Here is a 23,061-nt window from a genome sequence, read left to right on the forward strand (position 1 = left end):
CAGTTTTTCTGCTATAAGACCCAGTTCACACCTTACTGCAAAAAAGAAGCTTCAAATAAATATGAACTAGTTAATACTATGGGTACAGGATCTGACTTTTGCATTATTCTATGATTCTATGTCTTACAGCAACCCAACTGGTATGCCACCATCTACTCTATTTTCCTCATTCTCCCTTAAGTGGGATGAGAATTGAGCTGCAAATATAGTTTGGCAGAAAAAGAACTCTGCTCATCCCAATAGTAAACTGGACCAAGGGAAGACATATTCCCTACACACACAAACCCAAAGCCCAAGTAAAAGGACTACAATTAGCTGTTGTGGTTTTCAAAAAAAGCTAGTAAATTTTAAGTCTTACAATTGTCAATTACTTAAAGAAAACACTGGGTGTACCTTGGAGCTTTGGGGGGGGGGGAGGGGCAAATCCAGCATGGAGATTTTCTGAGGTTCCCACCCCTATGGTTTGCTATATCAGCTTGCCAGTTCACCTTAAATTTGAAAGTTAACGTAATAGCGACTATACCTCCAAGCCTGATTTGCTGAAGAAATAACAGTTTAGTTGTTTGACCAATCTCACAGAAAGAACATATGCTTTTCTATTAATATTTTATTGCTTATAAAACATCAAAGCTGGCTGCCTTCCTACTTTGCCAGCAAGCAACAATTCCCCCCTTTTAAGCTAATTCAAACCGCAGGGAGCCAATTAAAAAAAGTGAAGCTTAACACAACTATTTCCTTCTAGTAATCTCTCTAAATTTAGGGTTTATCAGGCCTTATGGGGTCTTCTTTCCAGAGCAATTGGCATTTATTCATTTAACTACTATGTGTATAGCTAAGGGAATGAAACAAGTTCAAACTTTACCACTTGACTTCAAATTGAGAAAGACAGAATTTATTTAAAACACACTTGAGATTTCTTCTGAAAAGTTTTTCTTTTAATACAGGAAATATGTTACAACATTCCTTCTTCCTTTGTCAAAAAGGGGCTAAATTAGTATTTTGGCAGGCACCAAAGGCTTTTTCCAGTAATATTAAATTTCGCCATGTTACAGGATATGGACACTAAAAGGCTACTGAAGGCTAATGTTGCTGTTATTTTAAAAGAATCCTTAGTTGTTGTTGTTTAAGGCAATTATGTGCTTCAATGAGGTAATACGAAAACAACATTTCCCTGTTTTTTTGTTTTCGTTTTTCAGTGGAAAAAAAGTTGGGAAGGGGGAAATAGAAGCATATACAGTCGTACCTTGGAAGCTGAACGGAATCCGTTCTGGAAGTCCGTTCGAATTCCAAAACGTTTGAAAACCAAAGCACGGCTTCTGATTGGCTGCAGGAAGCTCCTGCAGCCAATCGGAAGCCCCGCCGGATGTTTGGCTTCCAAAAATAGTTCGCAAACCAGAACAGTCACTTCAGGGTTTGCAATGTTCAGGAGCCAAAACGTTCGGGAACTAAGCAGTTTGACTTCCAAGGTATGAATGTATTAAATTCTTAGGAAATCTGGTGAAGTTTCAACTTCTGTTATTTATTTATCTGGTGTTTTTAAAACAAAAAGCACTTTTATCTGTCCTGACCACGCAAAATGAACTCAGTAAACTCAGCAAAGGAATGCAAACACCAGCAATGCACAAGATGAACTGCAAGTCCCGTGTTAAAGCTATCCAAAGCTTCAAAATTTACATGCAATTGCATACTGAAAACCTGCATGCAATTGCAAAATGCATGGACCTTTTTTTTTTTTTTTTGCATTATGTAAGGAATGTAGATCTGCCTCTTTGCGAGACACTTTCACCTCTGCTTTAATTTTAATTTAGTAGTTTGTGCAGAGAAAGGAGATACAATTGAATACACAATAGCAAAGCGCTTTTTGGCCTGAGGGCAGCGGCTTCCATACCCCTGGGCTAAAGGTTAAAAGATTCTGATAAACCTTCCTAAAATAAGCCAATCACAATCAGAGAACAAAGTACTGTGTTGCATGAACACAAATGTTTATTTGAGCAGCTAACAACCCTTTTTATATCATTCTTTTCCATTTTGTTTGCATTACATTTTCGACTCAGAAATAAAGCAGAATGGAAAATAAAGAAACCCTACAAACATGTGTATATATATATAAAAAACTTGGCAAAGAGGAAAGTGGGACATCCAACAATTTAAAAATTGTTCTCTATGGTAGAATTGACAGGATGTCAAAATAAACTGTTTTTAAAAACACCTTCATGTGGTAGCAATTTTATCCAGCAAAAATCCTTACTTGAAGCAAAGAATTCCAAACAACAGAGCTGCATAACAAATTTCCAAATCACCCATGATGTGTAACAGGTGAAAACACATGAGCTGTGTTATTTAGATTTGTTTAAAGGAACGTATAAAATGCTTAGCCTCCAATAATTTGTTCAATATCAGATCTAGTTGGTTATCTTTAGAATAACAATTGGCAGCTAACTGCAATACAGTGGACGCTCAGGCTGCCAACGTGATCCGTGCGGGAGGCACATCTGCAACCCACAGCACCATGTCTGTGCACGTGTGGGTTGCGATTCAGTGTTTCTGTGCATGCGCAAAGTGCGATTTGGTGCTTCTGTGCATGCGTGACCACTGAAACCCAGAAGTAACCCGTTCCAGTACTTCCAGGTTTCAGCACATCCGTAACCTGAAAAAACACAACCTGAAGTGTCTGTAACCCGAGGTTTGACTGTAATGAAACGCTCAGGGCTGCATCATGCATTACAAAATTTGTTTGTAGAAGGCTGTTTAATGAAGAGAACAATGCTATTGTTGGTATTTCACAGACTGATGCTCACAGCTTCCCTCCCCATGTCCACAACAAAAACAAACAAGCCATCAGCATATGTAGTAATCAGATTATCACATCATTTACAGACTAGTCACACAATATTTTTTTCAGAGGTGCCTTCTGCCTAGGAATTCTGTAAACATGTGAGGAGAGTCGGAATCTACAACACGTGGAAGCTTTCATCAGTGACAGCTATTTTTAGCCACCTATATACAAATCCAAATTGCTGCTAAGAAGGGTAAACAACATAGTAAATTCATGGCTATTTTTAGAAAAAGGTATTTAGCATTGCACTTTGACATATGTATCATCTGACATATATTTAGTACCTTTCACTAGCAATAATCCATTCGCCAAACCCGTGTGCTGGCATTGATATCAGCATGTGATACCAGAGTGATTTAAGGATTCATGTCTCCTACCAAGAAACATTATTATCTATAAATGACAAGCAAGCACCCAATACAACTGGTACATAAAACTCCAAATATATTAATGTACTCTAGATTGCAGTAAGTATCTGTGAACAAGCCCCTTTAAAAACTCTCTCCTTATTTAATATTTACACTAGACAGCTCAGTTGGTTAGAACATGGTGCCAAGAACACCAAGGTCGCAGGTTCGATTCCCATGTGGGACAGCTGCACATTCCTGCATTGCAAAGAACTAGATGATCCTCAGGGTCAATTCCAGCACTACAATTCTTTGATTCTTACTATAAGTACAAAAGAATAAATCTGCTTAGCAGGTGAGAGAGTGGATTTTCATACAGCTATTTAAAATAAAAAATTGTATTACGTTTGAGGCCAAAAATAAAGCAAATCAGGCAACTTCTCTCAATACTTAACCACCAAAAGCACTTCTGTCTAGCATGGGGAGGGATTTTAACTGATCTCAAGATAAGGAAGGGTTAACTTTCATGGAAAACTCACGCAAATAGGCTTGTGTCTGAATACATCCCCAACTTCTGAGCACAATTAGCGGCTGTGGAATACTGCCTGTGCCAGACTGCTGGAAAAGCGAAATGGATATCCAGAGGGGAAGGAGTATCCTGGAAAAAGGCATGGATGACTGAAACTTTGTACAGGAGACCTCTCCACAATGCAACATTTTGTTATAGATCCCAAATGTGCTTATATATTACACACTATGATTTATGGTGTATGCTGTTTGGGATTTTTAAGAAATATTTCAGAACACTGAATATTTCAGTCCCACCACCCATCTAACAAAGATTATATAACACACACACATTTTGTGTGTTTGTGGGTGTGTGTTATAAAGTCACACACACCTTGAAACTCACAGGCCATTCAGATTTTACAGGCATGATTAAAAGGAGTATTAGCTCACAGCTGACTGGAATGCTGAACTCCAGCTGGACACCAGCCAACTGGGACTCATGGTAACCATTGTGTTTTTAAAGATCCATTTTAAAAGAGTCATTAATATTCTCCTCAGGACTTCAAATGCATGGCAAGTAATCCAACTTGGCAACAAACCTATGGAAGATGGTGTTACTTTCTTCTTTCAGCCAACTCACTTTCTTGAGCAGATTTGAAGGGTTAAGGCCCAACACTTGTTTTCATGCATCAGGGCATAACCAGCAAGACTTCATGATGTAAACGCAAGTAAATATTTGTTTTGTATTCTATTTATAAATACTTAAATTAAAATTGGTTTAATCTAGGGTGCACCAAACACTATATAATTTTGATATTCCTTCAATTGTAGCACATTCAAAGACAGCTGAACCCCAAAATACCTGCCACAAGGTTTTCACATTCAACTTGTTTATCACAGTCTTTTTTACTTTCACAAATATTCTAAGCAGTGTTGGAAACTGATCTATGAAAGCTAGGAGCTAAATGGCACCTTAAGCCTAGGTTATGGGCACAACAATGGAATGTCTAGGCCCACTTTTTTATAACAAGGATACAAAGCTGAAAATGAACGAACTGCAGCTAAAATCTTATATTCATTTTTCACATGGTCTAGTCCTCATTTGAAGACTGCAAAAAACCCAAAGCCATGCTTCCCCTGCCTGCCTCACTAATACAGTGGTGCACCGCAAGACGAATGCCTCACAAGACGAAAAACTTGCTAGACGAAAGGGTTTTCAGTTTTTTGAGTCGTTCCGCAAGACGAGTTTCCCTATGGGCTTGCTTCGCAAGTCTTGTGAGTTCTTGTGAGTTTGTTTCCTTTTTCTTAAAGCCGCTAAGCCGTTAATAGCCGCTAAGCTGCTAAGCCGTTAATACCCGCTAAGCCGCTAATAGCCTTGCTTCGCAAGGCGAAAAAACCGCAAGACGAAGAGACTCGCGGAACGGATTAATTTCGTCTTGAGAGGCACCACTGTATTCTTAAAAGAGGGTCTCTTCTCCAGTCTTCAGAGAGTGGCTGGAAGTGGGGAGGCAGAAAAAGGTCCTCCTTTTCTTCCACTCTACAGTTTTAATCTGAAACCTTAGGTGCAATACTGCGCCCAGAGCTCAGAAATGGGTCTCGCAAATGAAATTCCTTGTCGCAAAACGTGCCTAGAACAATGGAAGTTTTGAACGCTGGCTTTAAGATAGCAGCCCAAATGCCTCTTCTTAAGCAATGTATATGGATTAGCTTGAAAAATGACCTCTCTACAATTACCGTATAGTGGGAGTAATTTCTACAAGCAGACCAAAGGAGGGGTAACAGCACCAAAGCCAATACTTTTCAGATTTGAAAAAAAATAACAACTTGCAATGCTTATGACGGCCTCATGAGTTGTTCTTCAGTGTAGATTGTAAATTTATCCAGAGAAGGAACCCTCTCTCCCTGCCCAGTTCCCTCCCAGCTGCTCACTTACCTGCCCTGGAAGTAATAGCAACAATAGTAATAAATTTCTGGAGGTCTCTCTCCCTGATATCTGGACTCTGGAAAGGTTATTACAGTGTTCCAGGAGCAAGATGCCATTATGCACTCACTTCAACAAAACTAAGTTTTACATCAGCTCGAGCAGTGTTTCCCAAACTTGGGTCTCCAGCTGTTTCTGAATCACAACTCCCATCATCCCTAGCTAGCAGGACCAGTGGTCATGGATGATGGGAACTGTAGTCCAAAAACAACTAGGGACCCAAGTTTGAATTCTGAGCTTGAACTCTGGACAACCTGTACGGAAAGAGAGGCCCAAATTTAGAGAATAGTTGTTAAATATGTCTGCCTCTCTGCCTTCACCATTCATATTTAAAACTTGACAGATTCTGGCCCATGTTATTTAACATCTTCTGCATTGAACGGGAAGAATAATTCAAGGTGTTCATTCAGGGACGCGGACTTATAAAAAATATTGGGGGGGCCCGGGAAAGCTCATGAATAATAAATAAGCTCATGAATATGCAAATAAAGTGGCGCCGCCTCCTCGTGAGCGAATAGGGGAGAGCGTGCTGCGCCTATTAATCAGCTCCAAAGGAAATTGGGTGGAGCTTTTGCTCGGGAGGGAGGGCAGGAGGCATGCAGCCCGCCCCTCCCTGTGCATTTTGGGCTGGGGGAGGGGCGGCGATGGCGCTCTGCTGGAGGGGTGCCGGAGATTATTGGGGGGGCGGAGCCCCCCCAAACGAATTTTTGAGGGGGCTCGGGCCCCCTCAAGCCCCATGGAGTCGGCGCCTATGTGTTCATTGTCTATATGCAGGTGACATGTAGCACTTTTACACTTTTACACTTTTCAACCTAATACAAAGGAAAGCTGTTGAGGTTCTGAAGTGAAACCTGGAGAAATTAATGAGCTGGATGAGCACTAAGAAACAGAAGGTGAATCCACACAATACACACATGCTCCTGATCAGGAGGGAGATGGCTTTGGAACAAGAATTCTGCCTGGTTTGAATGAGAATGCACACACATAAACACATCTTGAAAAATCAGGTTCACATTTGAAAGTGTTCCTAGACTCAGTTTTCTATCTAGATGACCTGGTGGCAAAAGTGGCCAGTTCCAAGAGAGTCAGACCAATTAAGAAGAAAGAGAGCCTTAGTTAAATCAAGATCAGATTAGTGCAATGTGCTTTAGAAAAACCTTTAGAAGACACACTTTATCCAGAATGCAGCAGCAAGGACCATGTTACACCTGCAACCTCTGTGCCCACTGCCATTTTTTTCAGACACAACTCAAAACTTTGACAATTACCTTCAGATAGCTGAATGATTACCCATACCATCCTGTTTGTTCCCTAATATGTGGAGAGGTCCTTCTGTGCGATGTAGCTGTTTTAATGGCTGCATCCATATTGTGGGACATTTTGCTTCATAAAGTGTGGATGTCCCCTCTCAGGCTGTCTTTTGGCAGTAGGGAAAGACATTATTATTTAGATACGCGTTTACTCAAGTATCTGCTATAAATAATCATGGTTTATCAATGTCTTTTATTATATTTTATGATATTGTTGATTCTGAATTACAGTAAGCCACTCTAGTGGGATAGAATTTCTATGGGAGTATCACAAGAGGACTCTGGTACACCAAGGAGATCAAAATGGAATATATAAGCCATACCTGAGCTACAATTTTTAACAGCATGTCATGATCAAAAGTTCTCCCCCTCCCAGAGTGACTTTTTTGTATTCAGAGGATGGTGTGGAGGGTTGTAGTAATATTACTCATGACAAAGGATCCTGCTGAGCAGGGAAGATTAGCTACTCCGGTGGTCCAGAGTGTCCCATTACAACCCACTCAGGGGGGGGAAATGGAAATATGTTAGATGCTGTGTGACAACTTAATCTACTACTCCTTACAGTGTACAGACATCTGGCTCAGCCTGTATAGACATAATTTGACAGAAGCAATAGAGAAGGCAGAAGTTATCATCAAACACACACATTTACTATCCTCTGCATTGTCATTTGAATTATTATTAGTTTAAAATGTGACCTCTTAAGTTTTTATCTACACAAGAATTTTATTCTCCATTTGCAGCAATCTCTTTGTGTTATAAATTACCATGAACCTAGCCTGTTTATTTGGATACACACACAAAGGAAGATAAAAAAAGGAATACAGAGTCTGGATAAATTTGTCTCCTACAGCTGTCCAGGAAGAGATGCTAAAAATGATGGTTTATCCAGATGCCCTACAAAATCTAGGGGAAGCAGTCTTCAAAATAATGTGAAAAACTTATCTGGCTCACCAGGAGAATACAAATGCCTTGTTAGGTTACTACATCCCACAAACTAGCCAGCTGTGAAGGAAACAGCCTGGTGACAAACCATACCACGAAAGCAGGTCAGGATTTCCTGCTGTAATAGAGCCTGCTACTCAAAGAGAAGCTAAAAAGAGGGTCAAGCTGCAAAAAGGTTTTCTCCTAAAAGCTATGTCATAAATTGATAATAAGTAGCAGCCTAGAATTGGATTTCCATTCCACAGCATTTTCGATTTTGTGCCAACTTTATACTACCCAAATTACCTTGGTAACCAAATTTTCCATAACCTTTGCACTACAGGTGCAAACATACAGCTTTAGCTTCTGAGTAGCAAGTAATTCCTTCCTAAACCCAAGGTTCTTCTATGCAGCCCACAAGCTTCCGTTGAAATGCTGATAAACTCATGGACATTTTTAAAAAGGCTCTAGCCCTCACAGATTTGAATATATGAAGGTCAAGTTTCTAATATGAGGATTAATGCCAACCAGGATGCTTGTGACATATTTATACAGAACTTATTTCAGATTGCACCAATTCTCATTCATACGCAAAGTCACCAACAATTTTAAAAAGGAAAATATCACTGAACAGAAACACTGGAACTACATTAGGAGCAATCTGGGCTAACAATCTGCATAACAATCTACTCTTGCAGTTCTAACACACTTCTCTGTTTCACTATGGACTAGCATAATAGTGGTTCACTAGAGAGTGGGTTTCAAGGCTGTGATTAAGAAACTCACAAATAAACTGCTTAATGTATTTGTATCTCTCAATAATGTTTCCATATATTCCTCATGTGCGCACACAAAACAAAACAAAACAAAACAAAACAAAACAACATTGCTTTGGTGAAAGAAAGTAGACCAGAACATTCATAGGTAATTTTTGTTGACCAAAAGGGCTTGGTGGGAGAGAAGATGAACAAACTATCTGCCAATTTTTAGTAAAGTAATCACAAGACTCTATTTTCTTTCATTCACTTCTGTTTATTGTTTGTTTACATGCGTATGCAGTGGCAGCTGGTAGCATTTTGACATGGTAGAGCTGCAATGCTTAACCTTGCTTTGTTTAAACTTTAGGAAAGTGTGCCAATACACATGTGCTAAGTGCTACTGTCTTCTCCTCACTAAATAATAATAATAATAATAATAATAATAATAATAATAATAATAATTCACCCTAATGTCTCAAAGCGAGTTACAACATTAAAAGACAATTGGAGCTACACTTCTATGCACAGCTGGCTGGTGGGAAGAAGCTGGCTGAGGCTGATGGGACACTGAAACGAACCAAGAAGTTCCTTAAATCCCACAACCTGTAGCAGAACACAAGATAAGCAAACCAACGCTGTGGAAAATACTGGCTGCTTTCAGGCTAATCCTTAGCAACTAGTGAATTTACAATATTCAGCAGGCAAGGGAACTAATTGGATATTGATGAGTTTCTGTGCTGAAATATTAAATATCAACACATGTCATTGAAGCAACTTGCACTGCAAGAGAATGAAGCTTCACTGCTCATTTTTCTAGAGTACAAAAAATAGCTTTTAGAGACTCTTCCCTCATCATAACAGCATCCTCTTCTATTTTTGAAGCACTGTCCGGAGTTCTAAGCTATAACTTCACATGAAGGACAAAGTCAGCAGGGCAATAAAAATCTGAAACACAATTAATTCCTTGTTTGACTATCTTCAGAAAAGGATAAGTGATAGCAGCACAGAACCCCAAACAGATGACTGACATTACCAGATAACAATTAGCTTAGGTTAATGGGTAACACTTTGTCAGGCTCCTACAAATGTCAATACAGCACATCAATAGCTATAAAACACCCAAGGGAATGGTTAATATCACTCTAAGGCAAACTGCCTTATTGAGGAAAAAGATGGACTGGCTGATCAAGTCATTACTACCAGTCATGGTTAGCAGTAGTAATGCTTCTGAACTCTGGTTGTGGAAACCACAGAAGGGGAGAGTGTTCCTTTACTCAGGTCCTGCTTGTGGGTTTCCCATAGGCTTCTGGTTGGCCACTGTGAGAACAGGATGCAGGACTAGTTGGGCCATTAGCCTGACCCAGCAGGCTCTTCTTACGTTCTAATTATCTTACCATCCCCCCAAATTAGAAAGCAAAACAACAAACTCCAGATTAACGTGGAAAATGCAGAGCTTAGGCCTTACTTTGCTTTGGCTATTTATTGTGTTCAGTTTTACAAAACATGGATCTGAAGTGAATGTTGAAGTATCACTACAGGCTCACAGTATCATCAAGTGACTTTATTACTATTCAGGCTGCAATCCTGTAGCCACTATAGAAGTCAATAGGACTTATTTCCAAGTCAATACATACAAGATTACACAGTCAGTTTAATTTTGCTGTGCAAGTGGACTTACACAGTTGTACCTTGGTTGACGAACACCTTGCGACTTGAACATTTTGGCTCCCGAATGCCGCAAACCCAGAAGTGAGTGTTCCGGTTTGCGAACATTCTTTGGAACCCGAACATCCGACACAGCTTCCGCAGTTTCCTTCAGCCAATCGGAAGCCACACCTTGGTTTCCGAACGTTTTAGAAGTTGAATGGACTTCCGTAATGGATTCCATTTGACTTCCGAGGTACCACTGTACTTACCAAACATTGGCTATTACACATAAAAACTTACCAAGTCACCAAATACCACACACACAGACACACCATAAAGTAACACACACCATACAGGAACCTAACATGTCCCTAGCCACCCAAACATTGTTTGAATCATCTCTCTCACTTTCCCTCACCACAAACTAACTTTTCAGAAATGAAACATTTTTACATAATCATGCTTAAAATAAGCAGGGAAGGAGAGAAACACTACATTTGAGAAGATAGTTTCACCAAAAAAGGATTGATATTATATTTCCTACAATATGTATTCTGAGAAAATGAAAGAACAAGTTTTCTTAAGAGAAAAACAATACCGACCTTCATTCCTGGATAAGGTTTCTTTACCCTCTGGTGTTTTATCTGGCATCTCAGCCGAGACCAATTCAGTGAAACCTGAGGGACATAAAGAAAGAAAACTGTTCTCATACCAAAGCCAGCAGGGGAAAACTTTTCTATAAGTTCAGGATACTGTTACAAGCTAATTCACACACATCCTATAAAACACTTCAGCAAAAGGGCAAACAAAGCTAACAAATTAATATATGTGAGCACAAAGAATTCACTGACCCTATCATGTGTCGTTGAGCTTGAGTAAAGTACCAACAGTTTGGGGAAACATTTCCTTTAAAGCAGGAATAGGGAACCTGAGGCCTCCAGACCAATTGTCTGACTACAACTCCCATCATCCCTGACCAGTCCCAGCACCAGCCCAGAGCCTGACCACTTGCCATGCTGGCTGGGAATGGTGGTAGTTGGAGTCCCAAGAACAACAGGAGCTCCACAGATTAGCCATCCTTGTTTAAGGAATACACAGGCCCATATAATTGAAAAAGGGTTTTTTTTGGGGGGGGTGAGTTACCTTAAAAATTCAACAGAGAAGTCCTACTAGTGAACACTAGCCAGTGAATCAAAGATGAATGAAAATATCTGGCAAACCCCTTAGGGGAGGCATAGGCAAACTCCGGCCCTCCAGATGTTTGGGACTACAATTCCCATCATCCCTGACCACTGGTCCTGTTGGCTGGGGATGATGGGAATTGTAGTCCCAAACATCAGGAGGGCCGGAGTTTGCCTATGCCTGCTTTAGGGCCTTCAAGTCAAAACAGTAAAATCATTTTTGAAAAATAAAGCACACACCTCTCCATTCTCTGTCCAGCTAAGTAAGTCCCACCAAGTTCAATAGGAATTGTTCTCATTTGCACAGCATCAACCTCAAGACATCCAGAGGAATGCCAAGCAGAATAATTTAATCCCAGCCATTTCCCCACTATTTGCTTCACTGTGGAAATATATTATAACCTCTCTTTATCAGATATCAGGGTGATGTACAAAATAAGGCCAAAAATAGTAATAAGACCATAAACACAACCATAAAACAGAAGCAAATGTCAGTGCATATCCCTCAGGATCAATTTAATATAATTCTCTCTGGCCACACCACTTAACATTTTGGCAACCACGTTCTGCATTAGCTGAAGCTTCTGGATCTATATCAGGATCTGCTGCCCCTGTGGATCCTGCTGCCTGAGGTGGTCACCTCACCTTGTCTCATGTGTGGGCCAGCCCTGCTTCTGGGTCATCTTCAAGGGTGGCCCCACTTACAATGCATTGCAACAACCCAATTCAGAATATGGACTGCCAGGGCCAGTCTATCCCTGTCTGGGAACCACCTGAAGCTGGTAAAAGGCACTCTGAGCCACCAAGGCCACCTGGTCCTCAAGTAGCATAGCTGAAGCACCTCCAAGTTATGCACCTCCTCTCTCAGAGACAGTGAAACCTGAGACAAGAGAACCACCTGCTCACTGAGTCTCAAACTTAATGGGATTCAACTTCAGCTCTCTGGTCCTCATACCGCCCATACAACTGGAACCCAAACACAGTCAATTTAAGGGGGGAGCAGTGTGCTACACTATTAAAAATTACCTTTCTCTCTGTTCCACTGATAAGATTCCTTCTGTAAGTAGACAGTCACCAGTAAGAGTTTTGCCTCTGGTACAAGGACATAATTGGTGTCTTCAAGCTAATAACGAAACCTCACCCCAGCCCCAACCAACCAGAAATACTTCATAAATTCAATTACTTAAAATGGATTAATATTTGTTTCATCAACCAAACCGCAGAGGAAGGTTTCTATTTCCACACATTTCTGGGAATAAGCCCTACAGAACAAAATGAGACGCATAGCATTGTACGGTAAGTGATCATTTTGGATTTTTAGCAGTAGAATGGGAAAAGCCGAATGAGTATGTTGGGTTTGTGTTTTTTTAACTTAAGTGGCCTATTAAGTATCATGAAACCTTAGAACATCATCTTCACCCTTGCCAACTTCCATGACTAATTTTAGAGAGATGTGAAAACAATGTCAAGTAGCAATTTGCTCAAACTTCAATTAATCTTTCTTTGCTAACAGTACACTACTTGGCCATGAAAGCATCATGTTACAAGAAGCACTCAGTCACAACAGAACTGAAGTGATTTATTAAAAAACTTCCCTGCTTGTATGCTACCACAAGAATGAGCTGTGCTAGTTAATATCGTATTGGCTAGACACACTTCAGGACTGCATTGTTGCATTAGTTTTGCTGGTTATAATGCTAGCACTTCTGTCCTGATTTCTAATGTTCCTTTTACACTGCAGGTTGTGTAATGGAACTGTGGCTTTTTGAATGATATACTGCTTTGCTGTGCTAAAGTTTAAAGGGCAGAAAATATAATTATTAAAACAATAACAGTGGAATGTGAATTGCTTATTTCCCCCAACTATTGTGGTCCTTAAGCCTAAGGTTCCAAAAGCCTACCCGGGGCGGGGAGGGGGGGGACACATGCAAGAGAATGAACTTGAAGATGAATGAGAAATCATTAGAAGTTCAACGCTGATACAGGCTTAATTTGCATTTTGTTCACCCAACAATTATGGAAAAGGCTTCTACAGGGCCAGCACACCCACAAGGCAGAGTGAAGCACACATCTTAGGCGGTGCTTTTTTCTAGAAAAATAGGTGCTGGTATTCACCATGAAGTTGTTAGAGTAAGTGCCACATTGTATAACAACAACAAAAAGAGGTGCCTGTACTACATACCATTGAGTACCCCCTGAAAAAAACTGACACACCGGTCTTAGGTGACAGAATTCCCTGAGATGGCACCACTGCAAGCACCCTGCCTGCCCCACCACAGCTAGAGTCGTAATGCAGCCATCAGCACTGATTTCCGCTGAATTTTTGCGAGATCTTGCCAAAATTTCATGAGACCGTGCCGGAATCTGCCATTAGTGCTGCTTTGTACCGCTACAGCACAACTTAGGGAAGAGAGGCTTTGGTGAAGGCAGCATGGCACAGGAGTGCCACCATGTCAGGGCAGCACTCTCATTTCATCTCAAGTGGCAAAATGGGATGCACCGCCCCTGGACTTCTAGGTGTAGTTCAAAGATCACTCAACTAATTCAGTGAACTTTGTTAAACCAAACTACTTCATTCCAAGCACTTCACAGAAATATCAAAACTGTGTTTTTATGATTACATATGCTAAGGCATCATATTCTTAACAACTCTTAACTCAATTTGACTGGTTAAGAAAAGAATCCTCCATTATCATGAACACACAAATAATTAGTAGGGACCATGATTAGCATATAATGACAGAGACACTGGTATTTTATACTGAAATGACTTTGGTTCGTTATATTCTCAGTCTAAATGGGATCTGCCCTGTCTAAAAATACATCTCTAATATCCCTTTATTTTCTTCAGACTAAACTACCAAATAATAATAATAATAATAACAATAATAATAATAATAATTTAGTATTTGTACCCCGCCCATCTGGCTGGGTTTCCCCAGCCACTCTGGGCGGCTTCCATAGAAACCAAAAATACACTAAAATATCACAGATTAAAAACTTCCCTGAACAGGGCTGCCTTAAGATGTCTTCTGAATGTCAGAAGCTATAGCTATAGCTATGTTATACAATAGCTATTATGTATAACATAGGATATGCTTCCCCCTGCCCCCCCCCCCCCTGTCTACTGATAATTGAGAATGGATGCATATACAAAGATGAACAAATATCCAAATAAAATCTGAGTTCACCACGTCACATGCTGATTTGTAGAGCGGTTATCGACAAGCTGCCTATGAAGTCACATAGCCTTTGTCACTAGAGGGAGTCCTGATCGCACAGCATGTTCGGTAAGGCAAAACAAAAGGAATGAAAGGATGAGGAAAACTGCCAGAAAAAAAGATTGCAGGCACCTTTGAATGTTTCTACAGATTTCATCGTAAGAAATGTTTAAACAAAACATGCCTATTGAACACACACCGAGAGACACACACACACTCCCATCAACCAGCATGGCTAAAAGTCAGGCGGGATGGGAGTTCTTGCCCAGGAACACCTGCAGGGCCACAGGTGAGTCACACCTGCTGTAAAGGCTGCAGAGACAGGGCAAAAGAAGCCATTACGTAGCAGACAATACACTAGTCTTTTGGTAGCTTTTCCTTTTTTTCTAAGCAGATAATGGATTCTACAAAATATAGCGGGAAAAGTTCTAAACTCTTTCCCCTGGGGGTCACTCTGATCGATAGGAGGAAAAGATATTCCACAACAGATAATGGGTGTAATGAATAAAACAGTTTCCAATGTAAGCGCATGAAAAATAATTATGTGGGCAGTCCAAATGCATAAGATTTGAATGTTTAGCCAGCCTGACCCATTCCAGTGGATGTTTCAATTTAAGGTCTCACATTAAATGCAAGGGAGCTTACTGAGAGATGCTGATGCACGGAAAAACACTCACTCTGAAGACAATTTAAGACCTGCAGCACACAAACAACTGAACTTTACACAAGGGCAAAATTTTACAACTATAATTTGTATTGGCAAGGAGAGAACGAGGAAATGGGTAATGTTTGGCTTGGCATTCCTTATGGTTATGCATGAGCAAAAGTCTATTTAAACCTTGCGAGCAAATCATTGTAACATTGCAATGTGGCAATGCTGCTGACTCATTAATTCTACCTAACAACCTAAGGCAGTTAACACTTTTGCTATCCCAATGAAGTCAGCATAAATAGCCTTTTAATAATCTTCCAAGGTTACTTAATGTGCTACCAAACAATGTATACTCAGTCCAACCTATTTTCTTTGAACCAAAGCAGAAATTTTAATTTCAGTTTGCCGAACTTATAGCATTCAGTCCAGGAGCAGATCTGCAGGTAGAAATATGAAATGCATCCTGGAAGATTATGCTGTGAACAACCCAGACATTGAAACCAGTAAGTTACTTAGGCCCTCCAGATGTTTTTAGACCCCAATTTCCATCATCGACCCAACCACTGACCATGCTGACTAGAGCAGATGGGGACTGGAGTCCAACAACATTTGGAGGACCAAAACACCCCTCACGCTGCACGATACAACCTCATATTGTTAAATAAGGAAGTGGAGGTAAAGCTCAACGGTTCAGTCTGATCTCACCACAATTCCCAGCTCTGCCTGTGTCAGTCAGAAGGTATTTCAAGAAACAATGCCCTCAGCTATTCTCTGCAGTATAATTGCGCAGATACTGATAAAATGAAAGCAAATCAAACAAGGCCTGACAGACACAGACTTTTGTTACTGGTGCGCATCCACATTATACAAAGAATAGAATGAGTCATGCCTATTGGGCAAAAAGAGTTTAGGGGATAGATGCCAGAAAGGTCACAGTGCCCTACACCAGCATATTCAAAACAGTATGAAGACTGCTGTGCACCTTCACTGGCTGGCACATGTCAGCTTTCGAACCAAATCATTACAAGAAACAGTCCTCTTAGAGGAGAAACACTACAGGTTTCTGGTTAAAAAAAGGACTGAAGAACACATACAAACAGCCAGCTACTCAGAAATGCCAGTTTATTTGCATATACACAAATTCACTTAAACATAAGCATGAGTGCACCTTCTTGAGTACACTGCATGAGTACACTGTCTGGCAGCCAACCACCTGCCCAGCCTTTCTTTACCAGATCTGAACATATTATTAAATGGCAAAGCAGGCCGCATTTTAAGTGGCCAATTTAGAACCAGCTTGTTTTTTCTAAACATTTTAAAGAAAAATAGTGACCCAGAAATTGAGGTTGGACATGTGCACAGCAAGAGTCAACTGCCCAAAAACTTTTTAGGCTGGTATCAACCCAGCCAGTTAGAAGCCGGCTCATCAGTACTGAGTACATTTGTCAGCCACAGACAGTTAGGAAAGGAAACCAGGCACTTTCATGAATCATTTGAAATGGACTGTTGCATTTATGTCTATTAGCCAGTCTTCCTTTAGCAGCAAATTCTAAAGCCCCACATGCTGCAAATTCTGTAAACCCTTCCTCATTACCAAAAAATGATGCATTTTTAAAGTTAGGCCTTTGCCAGCACATGGGCACTCCGAGATTTTTTTCTTTTCAAGTGCTATACAAAAACACAGGGCAAATGTAGTCTAGTAAAAGTTCTTTGACTGCAATACTTCTAACCATGTCTAACTGAACAAAGTTACATATAACGCAGCAATGGGCTATGAACACATTATGTAATGCAATACTGTATTAATAAACAATCCATGTACTCCTGCCAGCGCACTTCAGGGTAGGTCCCCTTTAAAGATGATGACTCATGTGTACAGCTAAAACTAGGTCATCAGGAACAGCAGCCTTGAGCCAAGGAACCAGTTGGGTGAGGGGAACACCACGCGCGCGCACACACACACACACACACACACTATAACCTAAGAGGTGGGAACACATTATGTTGCCAGGAAACACAAATAAGGAAAGGCCTCACTTCATTCAGAATTTCTCACAGACTAGTGAATAGCAAAAGAACCCAGTATATTTCTAGCAACATGCACAATATGAATATAATGTAATTGTCCATTTCCCGATGTCTTATCTATATTGTGATGGTTATGTTTTTACTTGTGCAAACATTTTATAACTTTGCAGGTCAGGGGGGGGGGGGGACCATTCTGTTGACTCCGCAAGACTTTGCCAGAGCCCAGGCTTCTAGGCTTCCATCCATACCAACATGCTTTAGAGGGAAGATAGCAAAATAGACTGTTGTAACGTACAGAGTTCAGTCTCCACTGCAACTGTGGCTTGCGGATGCCTTTCTGCTGAATCTGCAGATTGCTAAGAGCCACAGTGATGAACTATAATGTGGAAGGTAGCCATTCAGCCAAAAGCTGTCATTTTCCCAAGCTTATCCTATGTAGAAGTCTTTAATCATCTGCTAAGATAAAAGCAAGATCCATTTCCTAAACTTGGCAAGCAAAAAAAAATGAACGTGCTCATTTCAAACCCATTAAATGCAACAATTATAATATTTCAGATTTTCATTTTTAAAGGCAAAATAAACAAAGTTTTTTGCTATCTTTCAGTTCACATATTAAAATTATTTAATGAATATTTTGCACTCCTTGTGGTACAATTGAGCTTGGGGGCATATTTTTATAGGCACAACTTGCATATGGAGCATCTACATATGCTTTTCAAAGTTCCCAGTGCAAAGTCAAGATGCTGTATTGTAGTTCACATCAAGTTTGATGAAATTTACAAAATAATTCAGAGGGGGCCAATTAGAATATGCAAAGCATGAGACTCTTAATCTCAGGGTTGTGGGTTCAAGCCCCATGTTGGGCAAAATATCCCTGCATTGCAGGGGATTGGACTAGATGACCCTGATGGTCCCTTCCAACTCTACAATTTGATGATTCTATAACCCTCCTAAGATGTATAAGAAAATATGGCCCAAGTCATTAGATGGCACAATGCAGGCAGAGGCAGAGCTAGCTGCTCCAGCACCTGGAGTGGCCCACAGGGGCAGGGCTAGCCGCCTGGGGGGGTGCCGCCACCGGGCGTCCCAGGGGGATGCACTGGCAGCAGTGTGTGTCCTGGGGGAGGCACCGCCTGTAGCAATGTCACCCCCCTCAGGGATGGCACTCGGGGGCGGACCGCCCCAATCACCCCCACCTTTCTCCACTACTGAACATGAGCATATGAGCATATATCCTGGCCATGGGGTTTCTCATTTTCCATGCAATTGTGAATGGTTGTTGTATTTACTATATGCATGAACACCAGCTGATTCACAACAGCTGTCAGCTTAGAAATTTGTGCTCACAAATCTTCAAAGTCCAGTTAGGTACCACAGCTCTCTGCTGCAATCATGTCTATAAGGTTACCAGATTTTTTTCAATGAATCCGGGGACACTTTTCAACTTCAATGGATTTTGTATGGGGACTGATTTGTAAATCTGGGGACTGTCCCCGGGAAATGGATGTCTGGTAACCTTATTCTAAAACACTTTGGTGTAGCTTTCCACACAAATGGTCAACAGATGTAATATGTCTCAGGAATAAAACCACTCTTGACTTTTGTACTCTACAGTACTTTCTGCTAAAGAGATTCCTAGTCAGATTAACAACCATCTCTTCTACAGGTCAGAAAATTCCACACACACTCTTCAGAGGTGCAATAGAGGTGAATCATTTACCATGAGATACATGTTTAAAGGATTCTTACAGGTGTTATAGTGCCACAGTCTCCTTTGCCCAGTATTTAATAACAGTTTTGGAAACCGACACTTAAAATAAGTAAAATATGAAGTTTGCATTTTCTGTGGAAATTCCACCATTGCTGGCGCAATCTTAAAAGCAAAACAAAGCCTAAACAAACAATAGCTTTGGCAATAGTGACATTCCTTTGATTAGGTTGAATGCTCAACTCCTTCAAAATAAAAACTATTAGAAAAATATTTATTTTTACAAAGGGTCAAAGGAAAAATATAATTTTTCCAGAGGGAAGCCAGATGTTTAGTTTCTCCTCCTCCAAAAGCGATACTTTTGCTGATAAATAGCATTTAGTCACTGTTTTTAAAAAGGTTCATGTTTCATTTCCTCTACTTTAAAGATCCACATCACAACATTTAAGCCAAGTATTCCATGCATGTTGAAATCGTTCCATGTACTTTTGTAGGAGAAACAGAGACAAGAAGCATTTTCCTAGTACAAGTATAGATGTTAAGGCATTCAGATATAAAATGCTGCTGCTCAACAAGTCATTATTAATTTCAGTAGCTAGTAGTACTACCTGGTTGGTACTTGTTTACATCAGCAGCCCAGTATATGCTTTGGTATACTTGTACAGGTTCTAGGTTACCCCACTCATCTCAGTAGAGGTAGCAGCTCTGCTTATTCTATTCTAATGAACAACAAAGACCTTGGAAGTGAGGGGGACTTTGTGGGGGCACATCTAAGACCCTGCAAAGGGTTTGGTAGAGATGCCAATAATTGCCTGTGATTTGGAGCTGTGCATACCCTGTTTTGGTGAAAAAGTGGCCCAGAAAATGCAGCAGAAAAACATTAAGAGAACTAGAAGATAAACATGAAACTTCTAGGTCTTGTGGTACTGAAACATGATAGATCTTAAAGGGGAAGAGGAAGAGACATTTTCTGCAGAAAAAAAGAACACCTCCTTGGTTCTCCTGAGTCAATTTGTAACACATATGCTTTTCAGTGGGGAATGCAATGCAAATTTACATCACTTTCAATACATCCATATTGACTCGATGGCCCTTGTGGTCTATTCCAACTCTATGATTCTATATCTCACAGTGAAGCTTAGCCTATATGGTTTTTATATGAGCTTCAAGAACAGAACAGTATATGATTTTAAAGTCAATCAGTTCTTGTTTAAGCACTTGTGGATCCAGTCACCAATTTGAGGATTTAAAGTGCACACTCAAGTCATATCCACACCAGAGATTTAAAGCACATGACTTCCCCCAAAGAAACATGGGAACTGTTGTTAAGGATGCTGGGAATTATATCTCTCTGAGGGGTAAACTACAGTTCCCAGGATTCTTTGGGGGAAGCCATGTGTTTTAAATCTCTGGTGTGGCTATGACCTCACACTCAAAACATGAATGCACAAGAAATATTTAGATCTGCATGGCAATTCAAACCACTCCATGGATATTTGTGGATATCCAAAGATGCAGGAAGGCAGCATTATGGAAATGAAAGATGTTTCACATAATATACCGCATATATGAGTCCAGTAGCACCTTAGAGACCAACTAAGTTTGTTCTTGGTATGAGCTTTTGTGTGTGGACAATTTATTTTTTATATATATATTTCTACTGCATCAGACCAACTACCTACCTGAACCTATCTCTAGATCAGGTAGAGAGTTAGGAGAAAGCGCTATTAAAAGGTTTATCCTGTCCTACAGAAATTCGCTTTTAAAAAGCTTCATACATTTAATTGAACTCAAATGCAAAAAGTACTTCTTAAGGCACACAAAATGCTGCTTCTACTAATAGAAAGCAGGCAGTTACTGAATCAAACTATGAAAAGCAGTTTACACTGTTTCTATACATAACATAAAACTGCTACGTTCAAAGAGGGCAGGAAAACTTGTAAGATCCAAAACTTGAAGGAAGTTCATTTTGAAAGCTATCTTGTGCACATGAACATAAACACACAATAGGCAAAAATAAAAGTATACTTGATGAAATGAACACAATGGAATGTTAGATGACCTTGTCCAGCTAGATCTCAATTCTGTTGGTTTAACCTGCACTGTTTGGCTGGCGCCATAAACAATATTTAGATATAACTTCATGCTTCCCAATAGATGCCACTTTCCATTTGATTATTTTCAGTTAAGGAAGTGCAAGGAAGGTTATAAAAATCAATGAAGAACTTATGCAAGTTTACACATAAGGCAAGCAAGTCATGCTCAGTGCACATCTAGACAAATTTACAAATATCCCTTATGTTGTGGATTAGGCTGCAATCCTTACCCCACTTTCCTGTGAGTAAGTAGGATTTAAGTCTGAGCAGACATTGCTAGGACCCTGCATCAAAGGCTTTTGAAGAAGAAGAAGAGAAGAGGAGTACAATTACTGCACAGAACTACAACTCAAAAATGCAGACTATGCAACTGTAACTTCAGAAGATGCTTTCAGTGATACACATGATACAATATACAATTTTGTGACTAGCTTGAAGGAAATGGGGATGAGGTTAAGTATTTAATTTATGTCTGTAGCCATATCTGTAACTGTTATAACAAAGCAAATATATGCCTCCATTTCACCTTTGCTGTGTGGGTGGGTGGGATATTGAAGACAGTTTCACCCACATACAGGATACTTAACACAAAACAACAGATGTGCAATAATCACAAATGTCCATTCATTTCCTTTATGTCAGCAAATACAAGCAGTCACTAATTAAGAATCTCTATCTATTGGATACAAAAGGAAGTTTACACATTTCCCTGGTCATTTTGAAATAGAAAATGTAGACAATAGAAAATGTCACAGGAAGAGAGCAATCTGCTTCCCTGCAACTACCATGTCTTAGCGAAGTTATCTTTTTCCTTTAAACTGTTTTACACTGACTCAAGGAAGAACAACTACAATAAAATACTAACTGCAAAAATGTAAGAGCAGAACTGTTAGGAGCTGTACAATTACGTCTTGCCTTCCTAGAACTATGTGGGGTTCCCAGAAGTCTCCCACACAGACAATGGCAGGATTCCAGATCTGCTTAGCTTCAACAAAGTGACTGCATTGCATGTTCTCAGACCATGGCAAGAGATCCAATTTCAGCTCAGGGGTTGGAATTCTAACCTCCTGAAAAGAGCAGGTGGCTGTTGGATGCTGTGGACCATAGTTGGAGGCCTCCTCAGAGAGGCTCCAAGTTCCACTGTGGTTGCTGATCTGCCTCGTGTCCTAAGGTCAAAAAGTGGGTGTTCCAGGGGAATGACAAGGGAGCATTAGGGGATGCTTTGGATCTGCTGAATCCATAGGCCCCTCATCCCCCAAACATGCTTATGGAATAGGCGATGGGGGGGGCTATGCCAGCCTTGGAGCTGGTGTGGCTATTTTCCCTGCCACTGGAACAAAAAATTAAAATTAACCCAACATTTAAAAGAGGAACCAGCAACAAAAAGGCAAGGGACTAGAAAAAGCCACATATAGACACCAATTCTGTCCTGGCTCCAGCAGGAATTGACAGCCCATTGGGTCAGACTCCTTTCCGTTCCAAAACCTCTGAAGGACTGCTCTATCCAAAACTTCAATAATTTCCCACAGAAATAAAGTGAGACTTAAGGTGTTGGCCTTTCTGTTTGTACGCAGCAGCTGGCTGCGATCCAGCTATTTGGCATGTCCTGTGTGGTCTATTTTGCCTTTTTTTTAAACTAGTATGTCAGGCTATGGCATGTCAAGCTATGCCGTACTACAAAAGCCTATTGAACTAATAGTCTTTTTTTAATAAAAAAACCAGTGGGCACTTCAGTTTAGGAATCCAACAGCTTATGAAGTTCTGGCCCATTTTGGGCCAGTGCAGCCAATGGCCTCATTCATACTGACCTTCTCAGAATATACGCACTGTATATACACACCATAGCTATGTTTTTAATATGG

General features: G+C 40.4%; 1 protein-coding gene across 3 annotated transcripts in view; it reads right to left on the reverse strand.

The window, feature by feature from the left end:
• Positions 1–23,061, reverse strand: part of PLEKHG1 (pleckstrin homology and RhoGEF domain containing G1) — a 101,297-nt gene that overhangs the window by 60,290 nt on the left and 17,946 nt on the right. For all 3 annotated transcript variants that reach the window (XM_028723660.2, XM_028723658.2, XM_028723661.2), the window contains one exon: positions 10,916–10,990. In XM_028723660.2, coding sequence (XP_028579493.2) covers positions 10,916–10,964 — 49 coding nt within the window. In that variant the 5' untranslated portion in view covers positions 10,965–10,990. Of the gene's footprint in view, positions 1–10,915; positions 10,991–23,061 lie in introns of those variants that run through there.

This window comes from Podarcis muralis, chromosome 3, assembly GCF_964188315.1.
Source record: "Podarcis muralis chromosome 3, rPodMur119.hap1.1, whole genome shotgun sequence".
In the NCBI taxonomy this organism is placed as follows: Eukaryota; Metazoa; Chordata; class Lepidosauria; order Squamata; family Lacertidae; genus Podarcis; species Podarcis muralis.